Below are 15,663 nucleotides of genomic sequence, written 5' to 3'. Positions count from 1 at the left end.
GGCACATCTCTCGTCTTTCAAACTGCTGCCATAATTTTTAGATACTTATGTCCCAACTGAGAAAATATGTATGCACATGCTCAGCTTTAAAGACGGCAGTAATCCTTTTGAATTCATTGAGACTATCCAGTTACTTAATATTAGTTACGTATTTAAGGGAGATGAGTCTCTCGTTTGGTTAGTCCCTTTTTCTACTCAGTCTTTTTTTGCCTATTGACAAAAAGGAATCCTGCAGGACGCAGCAGTTATTCTTGTCATAGGGTTATTACATAAAAGGATGACTAGCATTTCCACTGTCACATATAATAGATTATTATTTTCTGCCTACCTGATTTCTACCTACATTTTCAATTAAATGCAGTGTTCTTAACCTCTCACTCCATTACCCTAGTCCATTATTAAGCATCTGTTGCAAAACTGTTGCAATGATCACTGTGTAACAGCTTTTTTGGGGATGGCAATGAGATTTTCTTAAACCTCTTTACCTTGGCTCAGGTAAATCTTGCTTGCACGTAAGAATTGAGGGAGGAGATAAACTAACAGAGTCCATCAGCTACATTGTGCAACACAGTTAACTATAGTGGTGGCAATTCCCTTCTTACTCCTCCTTCAGCTTATTGTTATTATTTTCTTATTATGGTTTATTAAGGTGATATGAGTCTATTATCTGTTATCTTTTATTTCCTTTAAAGCCACATAGAATTTCACCCTGTATTGTGGGAGAGTTTAAGCATCAGACTTAGTATGCTGAACTTTTAATTTTCCAAAGCAGGCAATGGAAAAATTACACAACCTCACTGTTTCCAATTAGTTATGGACTTCTGTTTATTCCTTTACCACAAGCATTTTTGCTTAGTTAGTAGTACAAATTGTTAATCATAAAAATGTGCTATCTATCTCACATGTTCTAAGAATGAAAAAGGAACTGGCTCCTTGCCCTACAGAACTCAAGCAATCCTCACTCCTCCATTTCCAGAACCTTTTCCCAAGGAGTCTGACTGACTGATGACAACAACTAAAAGATTACCGTGAACCCACAGAACACCACTGCCTGTCTTCAACATTTCCCATTAGATGAGACTCCCAAGGAGTGATGCTATGTGCAGCTTAGGCAACAACAAATAGTACATCCTACCATTCTCTTAGAAATTCATTTCACCGTCTCTTGACAGTGAGATGGTAGCAGATAAAAAAGTCTCCTACTATGTACCTTGAGTATGCATCCAAAAAAATGTTAGTACATCGATGAGAATTCATAGTAAAAACATTAAAATAATGTCAGGATTGGGAAAAAAGTTCTGAGATAGAGTTTATAGAATTTAGTATGTCCAGTCTAGAGCAAAGACATAGTAACTGTCCCCAAATAAATATAAAATTATTCATATTTAATAAAGTAATGACAATGATAGAGATAATGAAGAGTAATTGTTCTTATTAGTAAGAATAAAATAAAAAAAAATAGACACCTGGAACAAGACAAATGTGGGGCAAAGAATAGGAAAATTATTCTAAGATTTTTAAACCAATCAAAGAAACCTTCCAGGAGGTCATTAGAAAAATTCTTGCAAGCTCTGCATAACTCTACCTGCTTATGTTTCTTCTGTCATATTCTCCAACTTTCTCAGGTACTCTGTTCCCTTGTCCCTTCTAAAAGTTACTCACTCACATTCTTGTTTTCTCTACTGCTCCTTTTAGGCTGCCCTGCAAATGTGCAGCACTTTTTTTTTTTTTTTTCACTTTATGTGTAAGGACTGCCCCCCAGCATTCACCATCTTCTCTTTTATCTTAAACTCACATCACACCCCTGAAGACTTCTAAAACTTGATCCCAGTGATGGTGTCATCACTTGGTTCTGACCCCAGGCCATGGCCCAGCCTATTGTCTCTGCATGACTCTGTGACCCCTAGGACAGAGGCAAAGGCATACTTTTCATAAGTCACTACTGATTTAAGATGGTTCTGATAATAAGCGCTGTCTAAAGACGCATGCTTTAGACTTTCTAAAAATTGGTATCTGATAGTCTTTGAAACTGGTCCCTACATTTTGAGTATTTAACGTTTGCTAATCACTTTAAAAATTTGCTAGTCTTTTTCCATTTTTTTTTTTTATAATAACTTACTGTATAAACAGACAATGTCAAATCTTTTCAGGTGTCTGTTTGGAAATGTAGTCTTAGTAAGTTGTGCCACAATGCAGTGTTGTGGGTTAGCTGGAAGAATAGACAGTTTCCAGTAGTAATGAATCTGCCACTCTACTAATTCATGAGCCATTTTTTTTCAAACATCGGCTATCAGATAGAAGTGAGAGGAATAATAGAATATAACTTCTCCTTTACAATGCTCTGTTAATACAGAAAGGCAAAGATGCCTCTGCTCTAAGGAAGCTGTCAGCAAAGTTGCAGGCTGGAGGTCCCAGTATCACTTAGAGTACTGGCAAGCAGGAGGTCATTGCTGGGGAATGAAGCTTGGGGAGGAAAGCAAAAGGAAAAGGCTGAGGGGGGTGGAGGGGGAGAATCAAGGATCTTTCTTCACCATTCTTTTTTTACAGCTTTTGTGTGTCTGGACTGATTTGTTGTGGGAGAGCTGCTGGAGACAGTATATTTGGCACAGGACAGGGTAGCTCAAAGCCAAAAGGATGGTGCTATTGCCAGTTTAAACCATGGGTTTTCTTTTTTTTTTCTCTTTCCCCCTCCCTCCTTTTTCTTTGAAGGAAGGAAAAGAAAAAAGGGGAAGAAAGGGACTTGCAATGAAAACCAGAGCAGTGGGTTAACAACGGCCCTGCAGGCTTCAGTAGACTGGAAAGATACACGAGGCACTTCCTCTACCATCTGGCATGCAATTCTGCTGCTGCTGCTCTTAGTACATAACTTTGGAGTGAATAAGCAAACAAGTAAAACTTTTTAAGAGACACCAATTATGAAACACCAGCTATTAATCTGTCAGCTTCTCCCTTCCCTTTTCTCCCACCACAGTATTCCTTTCCTCAAGTCTTTCCCAGTTCTCGTGTCTACCTGTGAAAATACGCACTGCCTTGTCAGGTTTTCAGATCACTCCATTCGCCTTTTCGTTGGCATTGCTTCTCAGGATGAACGAAGGCCAGAGCTAATACATTTACATTTACATTTCTCTTGTAATCACTTAAGCTTCTTTGACTCGGAGTCGGAGAGAAGTGCAGTAAGTAGCCATAAAGCCATCCATCTCTGTTGAAAGATTTCCTTCAAGTCTGGCTGGAAGCAAGAATGCAAAAGACAAGTTTTAGGTGAGCCGATCTTGCTTAAGGACTGTTTAAAATGCAGTCACAAATGGCTGGGTACACTGCTGTGTAGGACTGTGTTATGTTTTAATTCTGATGGCTTTTCTCAAGCGCAATGAAAAGTGTTATGTCGAGGTCACATCTTCAAGTTGGGTAAATCATCACAGCACAACTGAAGTCAGAGAAACAGAGAACTTGCAAAATCTGAGCATTTTGTCTCTTAGAAGTCTCTGAGAGTGATGCTACAGCTGATTTTTGATGCTGAAAACCTCATAATCAAATATGTATCTGCCAGGCTTTCCTGTGAGCAGCTCTTATGTGGCTCCATTCTTATAACAAAAAAGACAAAAGGAAAGTCAATCAGTAACAGCAAAATCTTGGATGAATTAAGGATAAGTAATCACTGAATTGTAGTACAATTGCGAAGGACAAGTTTAGTGAGAATAAGATGTATTAATTTACAGACATACCCGTCAATGCCAGGCAACACTTTTTACACAACTTTTTTTTTTATTTTATTTTATTTGCAACTCCTGATCCTTAAACTGTCCAGAAAGCAGAGGGGAACAAAAAGAAACTCCAGGCTACCTAGACCAGTTGCTTTCATTTGACACTAACTTTCCCAGAAAGAAAAAATAGCGTCTGTTAGGTTTATTACATAGCTTCTTGAAATACTAAAACTATAACAAAAACAGACCTCAGTTTCAGTTTGGTTTTTGACGGTCCTCCTGCTTTGCACCTGTAGAACTGTAAGCAAAAACAAATACAGCAATTAATGATTCGATTCTGACTGCCTGATCCTATCCACAAGGCAGGTACATATCCAAGTGACCCAACTACAGGTGGCACAAAACTTTTCACAGTTCTAAGGATATAAAAAGGTAGTGTAGGTTTTGAAACTCAGAAGATTGCTACTGCTGCTATCAAGAGGGTTGGTGGCTAAGTTCTGTTAAGCACTTAAATATTCAGATATTCATCTAAAAATTGGGCTGGGCATCTGTGAATACATTCTCTTCCAAGATGTCTGGTATTTTTTTGCATCCAGTGAAGCTGGAAATGCCACAAGGATAGCCTTTCTTTCACAGTGCTCTGGCACTTCTGCTTGCTCTTTGCCCCAGCGGGGAGCAGGAAGTGCAGAGGTAAACAAAGAGGAAAAACAATAACTGAAAAAAAGTTACTGCAAGTCCTGGTAGCTCAAAACCAAAATGAAGTAGTTGGGGTGTAAGGTTTAACTCACCCGGTAGGCAAGTAGTCTTCTAAGACCTTTGGACTTCAGTTGCCTATTTATCCCTTTCTAACAGGAACAACATTGCTTTAAAGAGTAATTGCACAACACGCACTAATATGAAAAACGTAAAATATCACAAGAAGCCATACAAACTTAAAAACCAGTAACATTTCCCTTTCCACAAAATTATAAGCATAGATTGTATGAATGTGTTAATGCCTGTGCTACTGTACTGCACATCATCTATTTGTTTTCTTTGTTCTTAACCCCTTTGTTCCAAGAGTCAGGATATCCTGATGCTAAGGACTCTGCAAAATAACAGTACAACAACAATAGTATACTACTTTGGAAGCACTTCACAATTTTCAAGACAGAGCCGCCTGAAAGTGCAGTATGCTAATAGTGTGGCACTACAGCCTGCAGTCAACACAGGGCTAGTTTTTGAAAAGCAGTAGAGTTGTCGGTTTGAGGTGGGAACAGAGGTGGCAGAGGGTCCTAGAACAGGGGAAACAGCACGCTGCCCCTGCTGATGCTGGCATGAGGAGGAAAGGCTTGTGCACCCCGTTTTCTACATGGAAGGGTGTTTGTTAACTTTCAGTCCATTCTCCTGGCTCCTCTTCATCTGCAAAGGAAGATCCTGCTTGTTTGCCAGTTTATTTTTCCATCTGGAGAGAAGGCAGAACATTGAATGTAACCTGGAGAAGACAAATGTATTACTACGCATACTAGGAAATATTACAATGCCTACTAAAATCCCATTAAATAAGTCTTCTACAATTTTACTAAAAACGAAGTGCTGGTGCAAGGGCCCACCCCCCACCGCTCTGCTGCACGCTCTATAAACTAGCAGCTAAAGCACAGACCAGTACCAACAGCAGGCTGAACGGGAGATACTGTATAAAGGCAAAATAAAAGTTCCGAAAATCGCAAGTTCCCTGCCGGTCAGGGATCCCGGGGAAGGGAGGGATGCTGCTGCGGTGCCTGGCCAAAGGCAGCGAACCAGCCCAGGGAAGCGCTCGCCCACGGCCGCAGAGCCCCGGCACGCCACCTCATTTCTGCGTGAGACACAGCACCCTCCCGGGCGGCTTTGCCTTGTTTTTGAAGATTAGCGATGAATAATTGTCTTCTCGTTGGAGCCCGTGAGCGATCGCTGCCACCAGGCAGCGTCCTAAGGTGAACCCATTCAGGTGGAGCTTTGCAGCCAAGGCGATGAGGACGCGGGGCAGACCCCGCACCCTCCCCCCAAACCGCGATTCCAGCAACTCGTCGAGCGCCGGCACCTTCGCAGCCCGTCTGCGGGCTCGGCTCGGCTCGGCTGCTTCCCCTCGGGCTGCCGTCCGTCCCAAATGGAGCAGGCGGGGGGCACGGCGCGCCGCCGGCGGGCTCCTGCCCCGCTCCCGGCCCTCGCAGCCGGCGGCGGGACGTGAATCACCGCCTGCCCCCCCGGCCCAAGGGCAGCCGAGGTTACGGCGGGGTTTGACTAAGAGGCCAAAACCCCCACCGGCTCCGTAGCCAGCCCGGCGAGGGCGAGGAGGAAGGCGGGGGGGGGGCTCCCCCACGGCATCACGGCAGGGATAAAGTCAAACCGCCTCCTTCCTGCCCTCCTCCTTAGTGCACAGCGGGGCGTGAGGGGTGGCTCAGCCCGCCCAGCCCCGCTGCCCCCGGCTGCCGCCGCCGGGCTGCGCCGGCCGCCCTCCCCCCCCCCCCGCCCCGCCGCGCTGCCGCCGCCGCCGCCGGCAGCAGCGGCCCGAGCCCCCGCCCCCGCCCCCGGGGCTCGGCGCTGCGCCGCGCCGGCATGAGCGGCGGCTCCGCGCCTGCCCGCCAGCCGCTTCGCCCCGGCTGCCGGCGCCTGGCGGCGGGCTGAGGGCGCGCAGAGGGCGGGCGGCGAGCGCGGCGGCCGGAGCCCGGCGCTCCTTCCTTCCGCGCCCGCAGCGCGGGACCGGGGCCGGGGCCGGGGCCGGGCGGCGGCGGGGCGCGCCCCCCCCTGCGCGGGGCGGCGGCGGTGGGCGGCCGGGCGCCCCCGCCCCGCTCTGGATGCTCATCGCGGCTGCTCGGGCCGGGGGGTGGCTGCGGCTCCCCGGCGGGGGGCGCGGGCCAGGATGCCGGTGCTGGAGCGCTTCTTCCCCGCGGCAGAGCCGGGCAGGCGGAGGAGGACGGGGGAAGAGCCGATGCCCTTTCCCATGGGCAGCCTGCCCGGTTATCAGCAGGGGACCCTGGCCTGGGACTTGCCCGAGATGATCAAGATGGTAAAGCTCGTTTGGAAATCCAAGGGGGAGCTCCGCGGGGCGAGGCACAGAGGGGTTTTGGAAAGCGAGGATGCCCTGGGCGGTTCGGCAGGTAGGTTTCCCCCGCGCCGCTGCTCGGGGGACGGGGGCGGCGGGGAGCCGCGGCCGGCGCCGGGCAGAGCCGCTGGGGCCCGCGGGGCTGCCGCCGCCGGAGCGGGGCGGGTTGGAGAGGCGCGGGGCCGGGGAGCGCTGCCCGACGGGCGCCCGGGTTTAAAAACGTGCTTTTGGCAGCTCTCGCTCTCTCCCCCCGCGGACGCACACGCGGAGTTTGTGCCGGCTCGGGAAGCCAGGTCCGTTTGCCGAGGGCGCTCTCCCGTGCAATCTGTTGCGTGCTTTTACACGCGGGGTGGTAAAAGCCCAGCTAAAAACTAGAGCAAGCAGCGCCGCGGCTTTGAGGCTGACCTCAGCCAGGGCAGCTGGGCTCGGTGCCGGCGCGGGGGAGCCTCTCCCCGGCCCGCACGGAGCTCCGCAGCGGCGGCCCGGCGGTCAGGGGGCCGGGGGGGCGGCCCGGGGGTGCCCCGGGGCCGCCGGGCAGCTCGGCCGCTGCAGGAGCGGGGGTGGCTGCGCCCGCCCCAGCGCCGAGGGCTTCCCCGGTTGTTTTCGCTGCGGCTTTCTAAGCGCATGGCCTCTCCTCTTACGCCGCCAAACTTCACCCTGATCTTGGAGTGCGCTTGGCTCGTTTCACATGACCTTCCCGTGCTTCCCATCGGCAAAGCGGAGCGACACCCTTACGATCTGTGTGTTGCTAGGTAGTATTAAAAACTCGAGACCCATTCTTGGAGTAACGAGGCCCCGTCCCACTACTTTCTCTTTGAACGTGGTGTATTACTGGCTACAGAGCACATGCTTTTATATCAGCGGTATAAATCTTGCATGTCAGTTTTTTCCTAACTCACTAACAGTGATGGAGCCGTAGGGCACCATGTCAAATGCTTTACTGAAGTCCAGGTTAGACTTCTTGCATTTTCATTCGGTAGAAATGAGTTGTCATGTTAGCGCGGTACTTGTGATTAGTTGATACCACATCTTACCCCATGCTCCACGCTGCTTATGGTTCAAAACCTCTCGCCTTATGTCGGAGGCAACTTCTTGCCTCTTTCGAAACCTCTTGATTTCTGTTGAAGTCAGGCTCATAGGCCTACAGTTGCCTCAGTATCAGTTGATAATTTTTTTTATTCTCCTGTCGTACTACCGTGACTTAATAGACTTACTGAAACTGTGTGGCTCATTCCTTCAGAACTCTGGATTACTTCATCTCCGCAACCTGGTCACTAAACAATTCCAGTGCATTTGGTCTTCAAAGATGATGCCTTTATCTTTCTTTGCTGTACCCTTTATCAAAACCTAATTTACAGTATTTTGTACCTGAATAATATAATTTCTTATGTAGAATAACCTCACTGCAGGTATTTCAAAGTGCATGTCTGTGTAGGTATGTATTCTGTGTGTGTGTGACTGTATATATAAACTTGAATAGTAAATAAGTATCTGTGTATCACTTTTGGATGCCCAGTGAGGATAGCTGGTTGATCATTGTATGTCCAATATTTTGGATGTTTGCAGTTAAACTAAGAAATGTATGGTTCACTTTTGTTTTGAAAAAAGGAAGATATGTTCTCAGGCTCCGATGAAGATGTACAACCTGCCACCCCACTCTTCGGGAATCACTTCAGTTTAAAAGAATAGTAAGTAAGAGTGTGGTGGATAAAGAAAGAGGAGGTCAAATTGCTCTTTAAGACTTGGAGCAAATCAGCTGGGAATGTACCGTAGCCAACCAGGGAGATTGAGGTTTGTGTGGTGAATGGTGAGTGTTCAGAGATGGACCCTAATCAAACAGAACTTAAGAAATGCTGCATTGGTTACACTTCATGTATGAGTAATAGTGGTTTTTCAGTATGCTCCTGTTATATCTGGTGAAATTAGTTTCATTAGGTAACAAATGAGATTTGCCTTCAGATTCCTGGAGGCAACTAAAAATGTGCATGAATGTACAGAGACAGATTAGTCCACGAGCAGGATATGAGTAACTTGCATTTACTCAAGTGGCTATTACTCGTATCCTGTGAAGGGACAGTCCTCTTCATGGTGCCAGATCCTATTTCATAAGCTCAGTTGACTTGCACCAGTACAAATCAGAGCAGAAGATGACTCTCTCAACACTTCAAATACGAATCATCAGACAGTTTCAGTGAACCAGACCTGGGTTGCTGGTTTTTCCTCCTCAGCAACAGTCATCCTAGTAGTTTTCCCTCTTGTGGTTTCATTTTAGTCACTTTAAGTACATTGGAGTATGTGGGAAAACCAGTAAATGCTGAAATCTAGTATACTTAAATAAGTGCAAAATCAAAGAATGCAGAAATGGGAAGAAAAGATAATGGTTTGGAAGGATCTGTAGTATGAGGTGCTCAGCTTCGTGTTTGTATGGTATTTTGTACATGTTTGGCTCCTTTAAAGAAAAAAAAACCCTATATAACTTACATCTTACAAAAAGGCAGTACTTCAGTAGGAAATCGGGTTTCTTCAGGTGAAGCTAAAGCAAATAACTTCTGCTCAAGATACTGCTAGCTAGGCAAATAAAGGTTGATTGTTCAGTAGTAGAGTTCACAGCACTTTCCACATCAAGGGCTTTTTCATTTAAATTTCTAAGTGTTCATGTGATAACTCATGTTCTGTTATCACATCCTCATGAAACTACTTTGCTTACAGTAGAAGAGGAAGAAATAGATATGGATTCTGGAAGGAAACAGTCAGGATTTCTGCCTTCCTTGATCATGTTAATAGGGATTTAGCTAAGCAAATTCCCTTGTCCTAGCCTGAGTGATTGGACTCAGCTTTGGACTGGCTTTCTAGAAAGGAACAACCCTCTTAACCACCGGTAGCAAGGAGGAAGGAGAGCTATATCTGGACATGATGTCAGTTCTGTGGATGGCAATGTCTTGGGGACCTATATAGCCATAATTCATACCGCATTCCTCCTTCCTGAGGTAGGAGTAGAGAGCTGCTAGAGAGCAAAACTGTCTGTGTGTCTTGGGCTCTCAAATAAAAGAGCTGTATCTAGGTGTTCCATCTTCTTGTTCCATATTGAGAATAAGCTACTCAATCTCTCTGCAGAAAAAAGTGTTGGCAATACATCATGCAGCGTACATGGGGTGGATGAAGAACCCAGATCTCATAGAGACTGTCTGCCTCATTCTAATAATGATTTATTTTCCCTTCCAAAGCAGTTAAATTCACATCTTGAGCCTTCTCTTATTGCTGCACTGCCTTTTAAAGTTAGTATCAATTAAGACTGCAGAACTTTCTCCTGCTCCTGGCCTGCTGTTGCTTAGTAACTCTTTTTTTCCATTTCAATCCCTGACCAAATCAGCACAAAACTGTGGTTTGGTGAAGTCGGTCTCTGGCTGTGCCAGAAGCCATTTCACATACTTAGACTGGCCATGTGATAGTAAGAAAGTGCAATAATGGAATATAATTTGAAAAGTGTTGGGTGGGAAATGGGTATAATTCAGTGTCATTCCTTACAGTGTTTCAAATAGATTATTTGCAAGCCCATGCTTTTTACTTGAATAAAATAACAGCATGTGTTGATATTATTACAGTTGAATTATTCAAATAATTCTTAACTGAAACCATGTTGATCTCTAGGAGGCAACTATGTTCTGTTTATGACCCTAACTTTCTTATCGCTCTCTCCTAGACTTCAGCAGCAGCTTTGCAGATTAAACAAACCTGATGAGGGAATGGGTACAGGTCTGCCTCCAAGAGTCTTCCTTATGAGCATTAGCAACCTGTTACATTTACAGTGATCATGCCAGATAACTCCAGTGAGAATTTCTGTACTGAGTCTTGCATGTGTGCAGACATGCAAGACTTGCAGAGAAGGTGCAGAGGTACTTAGAATTATTGAGGTCTGTTGAGACACTGGTCTCTGTGGGTTTTTTGAAATAACTCTGAATGTTTTTTTCCACCTGTCTCAGTCTGTGGATGTTTTCTCAGAAATGTAGGTTCTGATTCATGCATGCATCACGTTCATTGTTAACTGATGAGTCCCTTTGCCATGAGGAGGAAAAACAAGCAGTACCACACATCACTCCTATTACAGTTTGCTGCTGGGAAAATTTCCCCCAATTATTGACGTGTCCATTTACTTCTCCTCTTCAACCAACTGTCTCCCTTCCAACTCAGTAATCTATTCAAACTTCTTTTCATCGTCCAAACTGACCTTGCTCTTTCAAACCTTACAGCTGCATGCTGAGCAATCTTCTGATATACCTATTAGAGAGGTCAGAGTTAAATCATCGGTGCGCTTCAGTGAGTGCTTGAAGGTCTTCCCTAAAGTTATTCACAAGACCTCCCAAAGACTCTGTTCTTGCATGATATCCAAGGAAACATGCCTTCTACTTAATTTTTCTTTTGCAATGAACAACTTTTAGCATGCTGTGCAGTAGCTTTGCTGTGCATGTTAAAATAAACTTCATGCTTCCCCTTCCCATCATTACTTATAGAATCACAGAATTATTTGGGTCAGAAGGACCTTTAAAGATCATCTAGTCCAACCCCCCCTGCCATGGGCAGGGACATCTTTCACTACATCAGGTTGCTCAAAGCCCCATCCAGCCTGGCCTTGAACACTTCCAGGGATGGGGCATCCACAACCTCTCTGGGCAACCTCTTCCAGTGTGGATGTGCTGAACCATGTTTAGTTGTGACGTCTTGAAACTCATGCATGCTTTTGTAGTCCCACTGCAATAATTAATAATCATAAAATGCTTAAAATCTGAATCTATGAATTACTGAGAAGCAAATGGGGGTTTGGCTAACAGCTTAGGAAACTCAACATTTTGTGTAGTTGATGTTCAGCAGGTAGGTGCCACAAGATGTAGATCCCAGCAATAAATAAAACACAGGAGCTATCAAATGGTGTTGTCTTAGCATCTTACCAGTCTCTTGTGTTATTCCTTAGATTGAAAACAGCTTTGTGTCCTGCTGAGAGATGCACAGCAGGCAGAAGGGCAGCTTGCTATATCTTTCTGAGGTTAGGTTTTCTTGTCTTTTTTTTTTTTTTAAGGTTTGTGTTGAGACTTGTTAAATCCATTACACTTACTAGGGACAAAGAATGTGAATTTGATAGAATCAAGCTACCTGTGGCAACCGTGATTGCTCTCTGACTGCTGTGTTGAAACTCCAGCCCCTGAGAGCAGGAAATATGCTCTTCTACTCTTGTGAAGAGCTGGTTAAATCAGTGGAACTGTGTGTGATGGTCTCACGACGAACAGTGAAATTAGGCAGTATGCAGTACCACTTCTATAGTGTGTGTATGTAGACCAAGCAATAAGACTTAGAATTCAGAACACATCTGTAGGTAGTGCTGTTCAAACATAACTCTTCAGTTTACTGGCTGAACATAGGTTAGTTACACATGTGATTTGGAGGGGTTTTTTTTCCAAAATACTTTACTAATTAGAGAATTGGCTTCAAAGATCAAAAAAAAAAAAAACTGAGACATTAAATCATGGTCACTGTTCAAATTCTGGTCCTTTCTTAGCATCTAACTCTTTATTTAGAAGTATTTTTAAAATGTAGTGTAGAATGAGAAGTTGAACTGATATTAGAAGTCTTTGGTTTTGAACATGTCAAAATGAGCTGATGTGTTTGTCAACCAAACTCTCTGTTTATTTAGGGGTTGAAAATTTTCATTCCAGTCTACCTTTAAGTGCTTAACCACTCTCTCCTACTTCATTCTTATGTAAATATTCTGTTGTGGATTTGTTAGAGTTTTGGGATACTTGGAATCATAGAATCATTTAGGTTGGAAAAGACTTTTAAGATCACCAAGTCCAACTGTTAACCTAGCACAGCCATGTCCACCAAAATAAGAGCTAGACCAGGGGTAAACAGTAGAGAAGAAATAATCTGAAAAGCTCAACAATTTCTGAATGGTCTTTCAGTTCAGCCTTGCTGGCACATTTTTTGTTTGCGTTATTGTGAATGCTGGAAAACAAACTTTGTTTGCAGAAATACTTGGAGAAGCTCTTCCAGCAGCTGTTCAACTATGTAGAGCCACAACAGAAGGAAAAAGATTACAATATAGAGTTAAGACTTCAGGATAAAGTTAGCAGATAAAATGTAATTGCCCAGGTTGGGCGTTGGCCAGCATGCAGAAGGTAATGCTGCTGGTCTTCTAGAAAAGTGACAGAGGTTTTATTGATATGTCGACTCAGAGACAACTCAGTAGTCTGCTAAAAACTATAAACACAAATAGAGCAAATTCCGGTGAGCTGTAAACCGGTGGTGAGATCTGTTGCTTTCAGTGAAGCTCTTCTAAATATGAGGAGCCAAAGATGTGGCTTTATGTATAAAAATAGTGTTTCTAAAGGAAAAGCTACTGCACTGTAATACGAACAGGCTTTTTGATGGTTTGGGGTTTTTTTGTACGCTTGTTTGCTTCATTAGGGTTAAAGCTGATAGTTTTCCTTTATCTTTGGTAAATTGACTCTTAAGTGCTTTATACTCTGTGAAGAATTAAACTGATAAACGGCTACCAATAGAAAGTAGTGATATTAGCCATGCCTGCCTAGTGGTGATAATTTTCTGTACTGCTTAAATGTTGTGAGAGAAACATTTAAAATGCACTGTGGGAGGCTTGATACTGCATGTAACTTCCAATTCTTCTAAAGTAGGAGTAGAGCATTGTATGCAACGTGTTTGCTATTTCATCACTCCTTCATAACAAACTTACAGCTTGCGGTCTATCATACTTCTTAAAACTGTTTGCTTGGATACTTGCATCCCCGACAGCTTTCTGTAGTCCTGCTTTATGAAGTGTGAGTTTGGCTTTCCAGGCAACGCAAGGAAAACAGTGCCTGTGTTACCATTTTCTCCGCTATGGTCTATTCCACCCCCCTCCCCAGAGCTCTGCATTCGGAATATGCTAAACCGTGTTACTTATGATTGCTCACATGCTGCTTAACTGCTGTCACATTTCCAAGGGGCATCTTTACGAATGGGCAAACTTGTCTGAATTGGAGTCATACTGCAGGAACTCCCCAGTGTAAGCTTCTTTAGGTTTACTGAAAAAGCTCAATTGACCTCAGGCTGTTTCTTTACAGCAATTAGGCACCTGGTTCTGGCCATGATGCTGTAAAACATGCTAGTCCTCATGTCTTCCCTTGGTCTGGACTAAAAAGGGCAAATCCTTAAAAGAAACCCTCTTGAGACTTCCAGCTTGAAACATGCTTTGACATTTGTTAAAAACTTTTTGTAAGTCATCCTAACCTTGTTCAAAAAGAGCATTTAGCCTGCGTAATTATGGGATAAATTACAGTAACTTTTAAGTACTTGACTAGTTCTTGGTGTAGACTTGCAAACACAAGACAAAAATGTCTCAGCTCTTCATTTTTTCCTCAGCTTGCAACATAAAATTGCTTCTGTCACTGTTATGGCTACAAACAAACAAACTCTGTATGAGAGAAGGAATAAATCCTTCTTATTAGCCTCCTGAATAAAGCATACTTTTGGCTCTTCTGTGGACAGCCAACTATGGTTTTCCCTCTCCCCTCTTCAAATCACTGTAAGATCATAAGAGTTCTTTGTCTTAACCTGTCACCTGCTAGGAAGAGGCATCGTCCTGTGAAAGTTCCTGATGCTGTAAAGCTGAACATAGTGTCCTCTTAAGGTGTGTACAAAGAGGAAGGTCCAACACAACAAGGGTTTAGCAGGCTCATCATCGAGAGTGTTGCTGTCAGATCTGCCCCATATTACAGTAGCAATAAAGGGGCAAAACCCTTCCGTTGCTCTTTGAACAGAATAACCTGAAGTTCAGGTATCCTTCAGAGTTCTCTCAGAAAATGAAATTTTTTAAATCATTTAGCAGAGGTTGCTCACAATCCTTGTGTGTGCTGCCATGCGGGAGCACTCCCCTGTCCGGGGAGCTGAGGACCTGGTTCAGGTTGCACTGAAGCCAGGGAGAGTCTTTCCATGGACATGGATGGGCTTTGTTCTAAACAGTGGTACTTCTAGGTGAAGCCCTGCGGAAGGTGTCCTCTTAAGTGTCTCTTTACACACAGGAGACCATTTGGAGAAATTGCTGTAAACTTCCCCAGCTCTGATCCCTTCTGAAAGGGAAGCATGTAAAGCTCCACTTCTCTTGGGAGAGTACGAAATTCTTTCCTCTGTAGCCAGCTCTGGCTTGCGTGGAGGTAATGCCCTTCAAATATTGTTATCTCAGCATTCTCCTGCTATCCCTGACCTAAGATAAGGGCAAAGTATTAACTCTGAGGCCTGGTTAAAAGGTGTTCTCTGCAGCTGCAGTTAGAAATGAAGCGGTAACCTGAAGGGTTTTCAGAACGCACTGTGCTGTGGCAGGCGTTGCTTCATTCCCCGTTGCTTAAGCACTGCCTTGAGATTGAAAGTTTTCAGCTGCCGGAATTACAGATCAACCAGAATAACTCTAAACTAGGTACTACACAGTAGTGTTTGAACACTGCTCTTGAAAGTTAAGTTGTAAAGTAGGTTCATCTAAGTAGAAGGATTTGGTTTTAAGCTTGGTGGAAACTATGTTCCAAAACAGTCAAAAACTAGTGTGTTACACAGATGTGCCAGGTGAATATTTGATTAAAAATCATACAGAATAATTGGAAAACGCAGGCACAGAACATTTCTTAAGCCACCGAATTTTGACAGGTGCAGAGAACACCTTAAGTGCACAGTCCACTAGCCTGTTTTTAATAGCTGTTGGCTAAGTTCTTCCTTGTCCAATAAGAAGTACTTCTCTGAACAAGCTTTCCGTTAGTTAAGATTAGCAGCAGTTAGTCCTTGGGGGGTTATCTGCGCATATATCTCGATTATCAGGAGACCTGGTTCAGTGAAGCACCCAGGTGCTTACCCAAATAGCTGTGC

General features: G+C 44.5%; 1 protein-coding gene and 1 long non-coding RNA gene across 4 annotated transcripts in view; one reads left to right on the top strand and one right to left on the bottom strand.

Annotated features, from left to right (window-relative positions):
- The window catches only part of PDE7B (phosphodiesterase 7B), a 183,291-nt gene that overhangs the window by 91,905 nt on the left and 75,723 nt on the right, over nucleotides 1–15,663 (top strand). Inside the window, exon 1 of one of the 3 annotated variants that reach the window (XM_069787252.1) lies at nucleotides 6,432–6,817. The exons of the other annotated variants lie outside the window; for them this stretch is intronic. Coding sequence (XP_069643353.1) covers nucleotides 6,580–6,817 — 238 coding nt within the window. The 5' untranslated portion in view covers nucleotides 6,432–6,579. Of the gene's footprint in view, nucleotides 1–6,431; nucleotides 6,818–15,663 lie in introns of those variants that run through there. 3 annotated transcript variants of the gene reach the window in all.
- LOC138686089 (uncharacterized) lies at nucleotides 808–6,137 on the bottom strand. The gene is made up of 2 exons (XR_011325415.1): nucleotides 5,761–6,137; nucleotides 808–5,145 (listed from the first exon to the last, which is right to left on the bottom strand). It is a non-coding gene; the product is annotated as an uncharacterized lncRNA (long non-coding RNA).

This window comes from Haliaeetus albicilla, chromosome 7 (genome assembly GCF_947461875.1).
Source record: "Haliaeetus albicilla chromosome 7, bHalAlb1.1, whole genome shotgun sequence".
NCBI classification, from domain to species: Eukaryota; Metazoa; Chordata; class Aves; order Accipitriformes; family Accipitridae; genus Haliaeetus; species Haliaeetus albicilla.
This window is presented reverse-complemented; position numbering and strand designations above follow the sequence as displayed.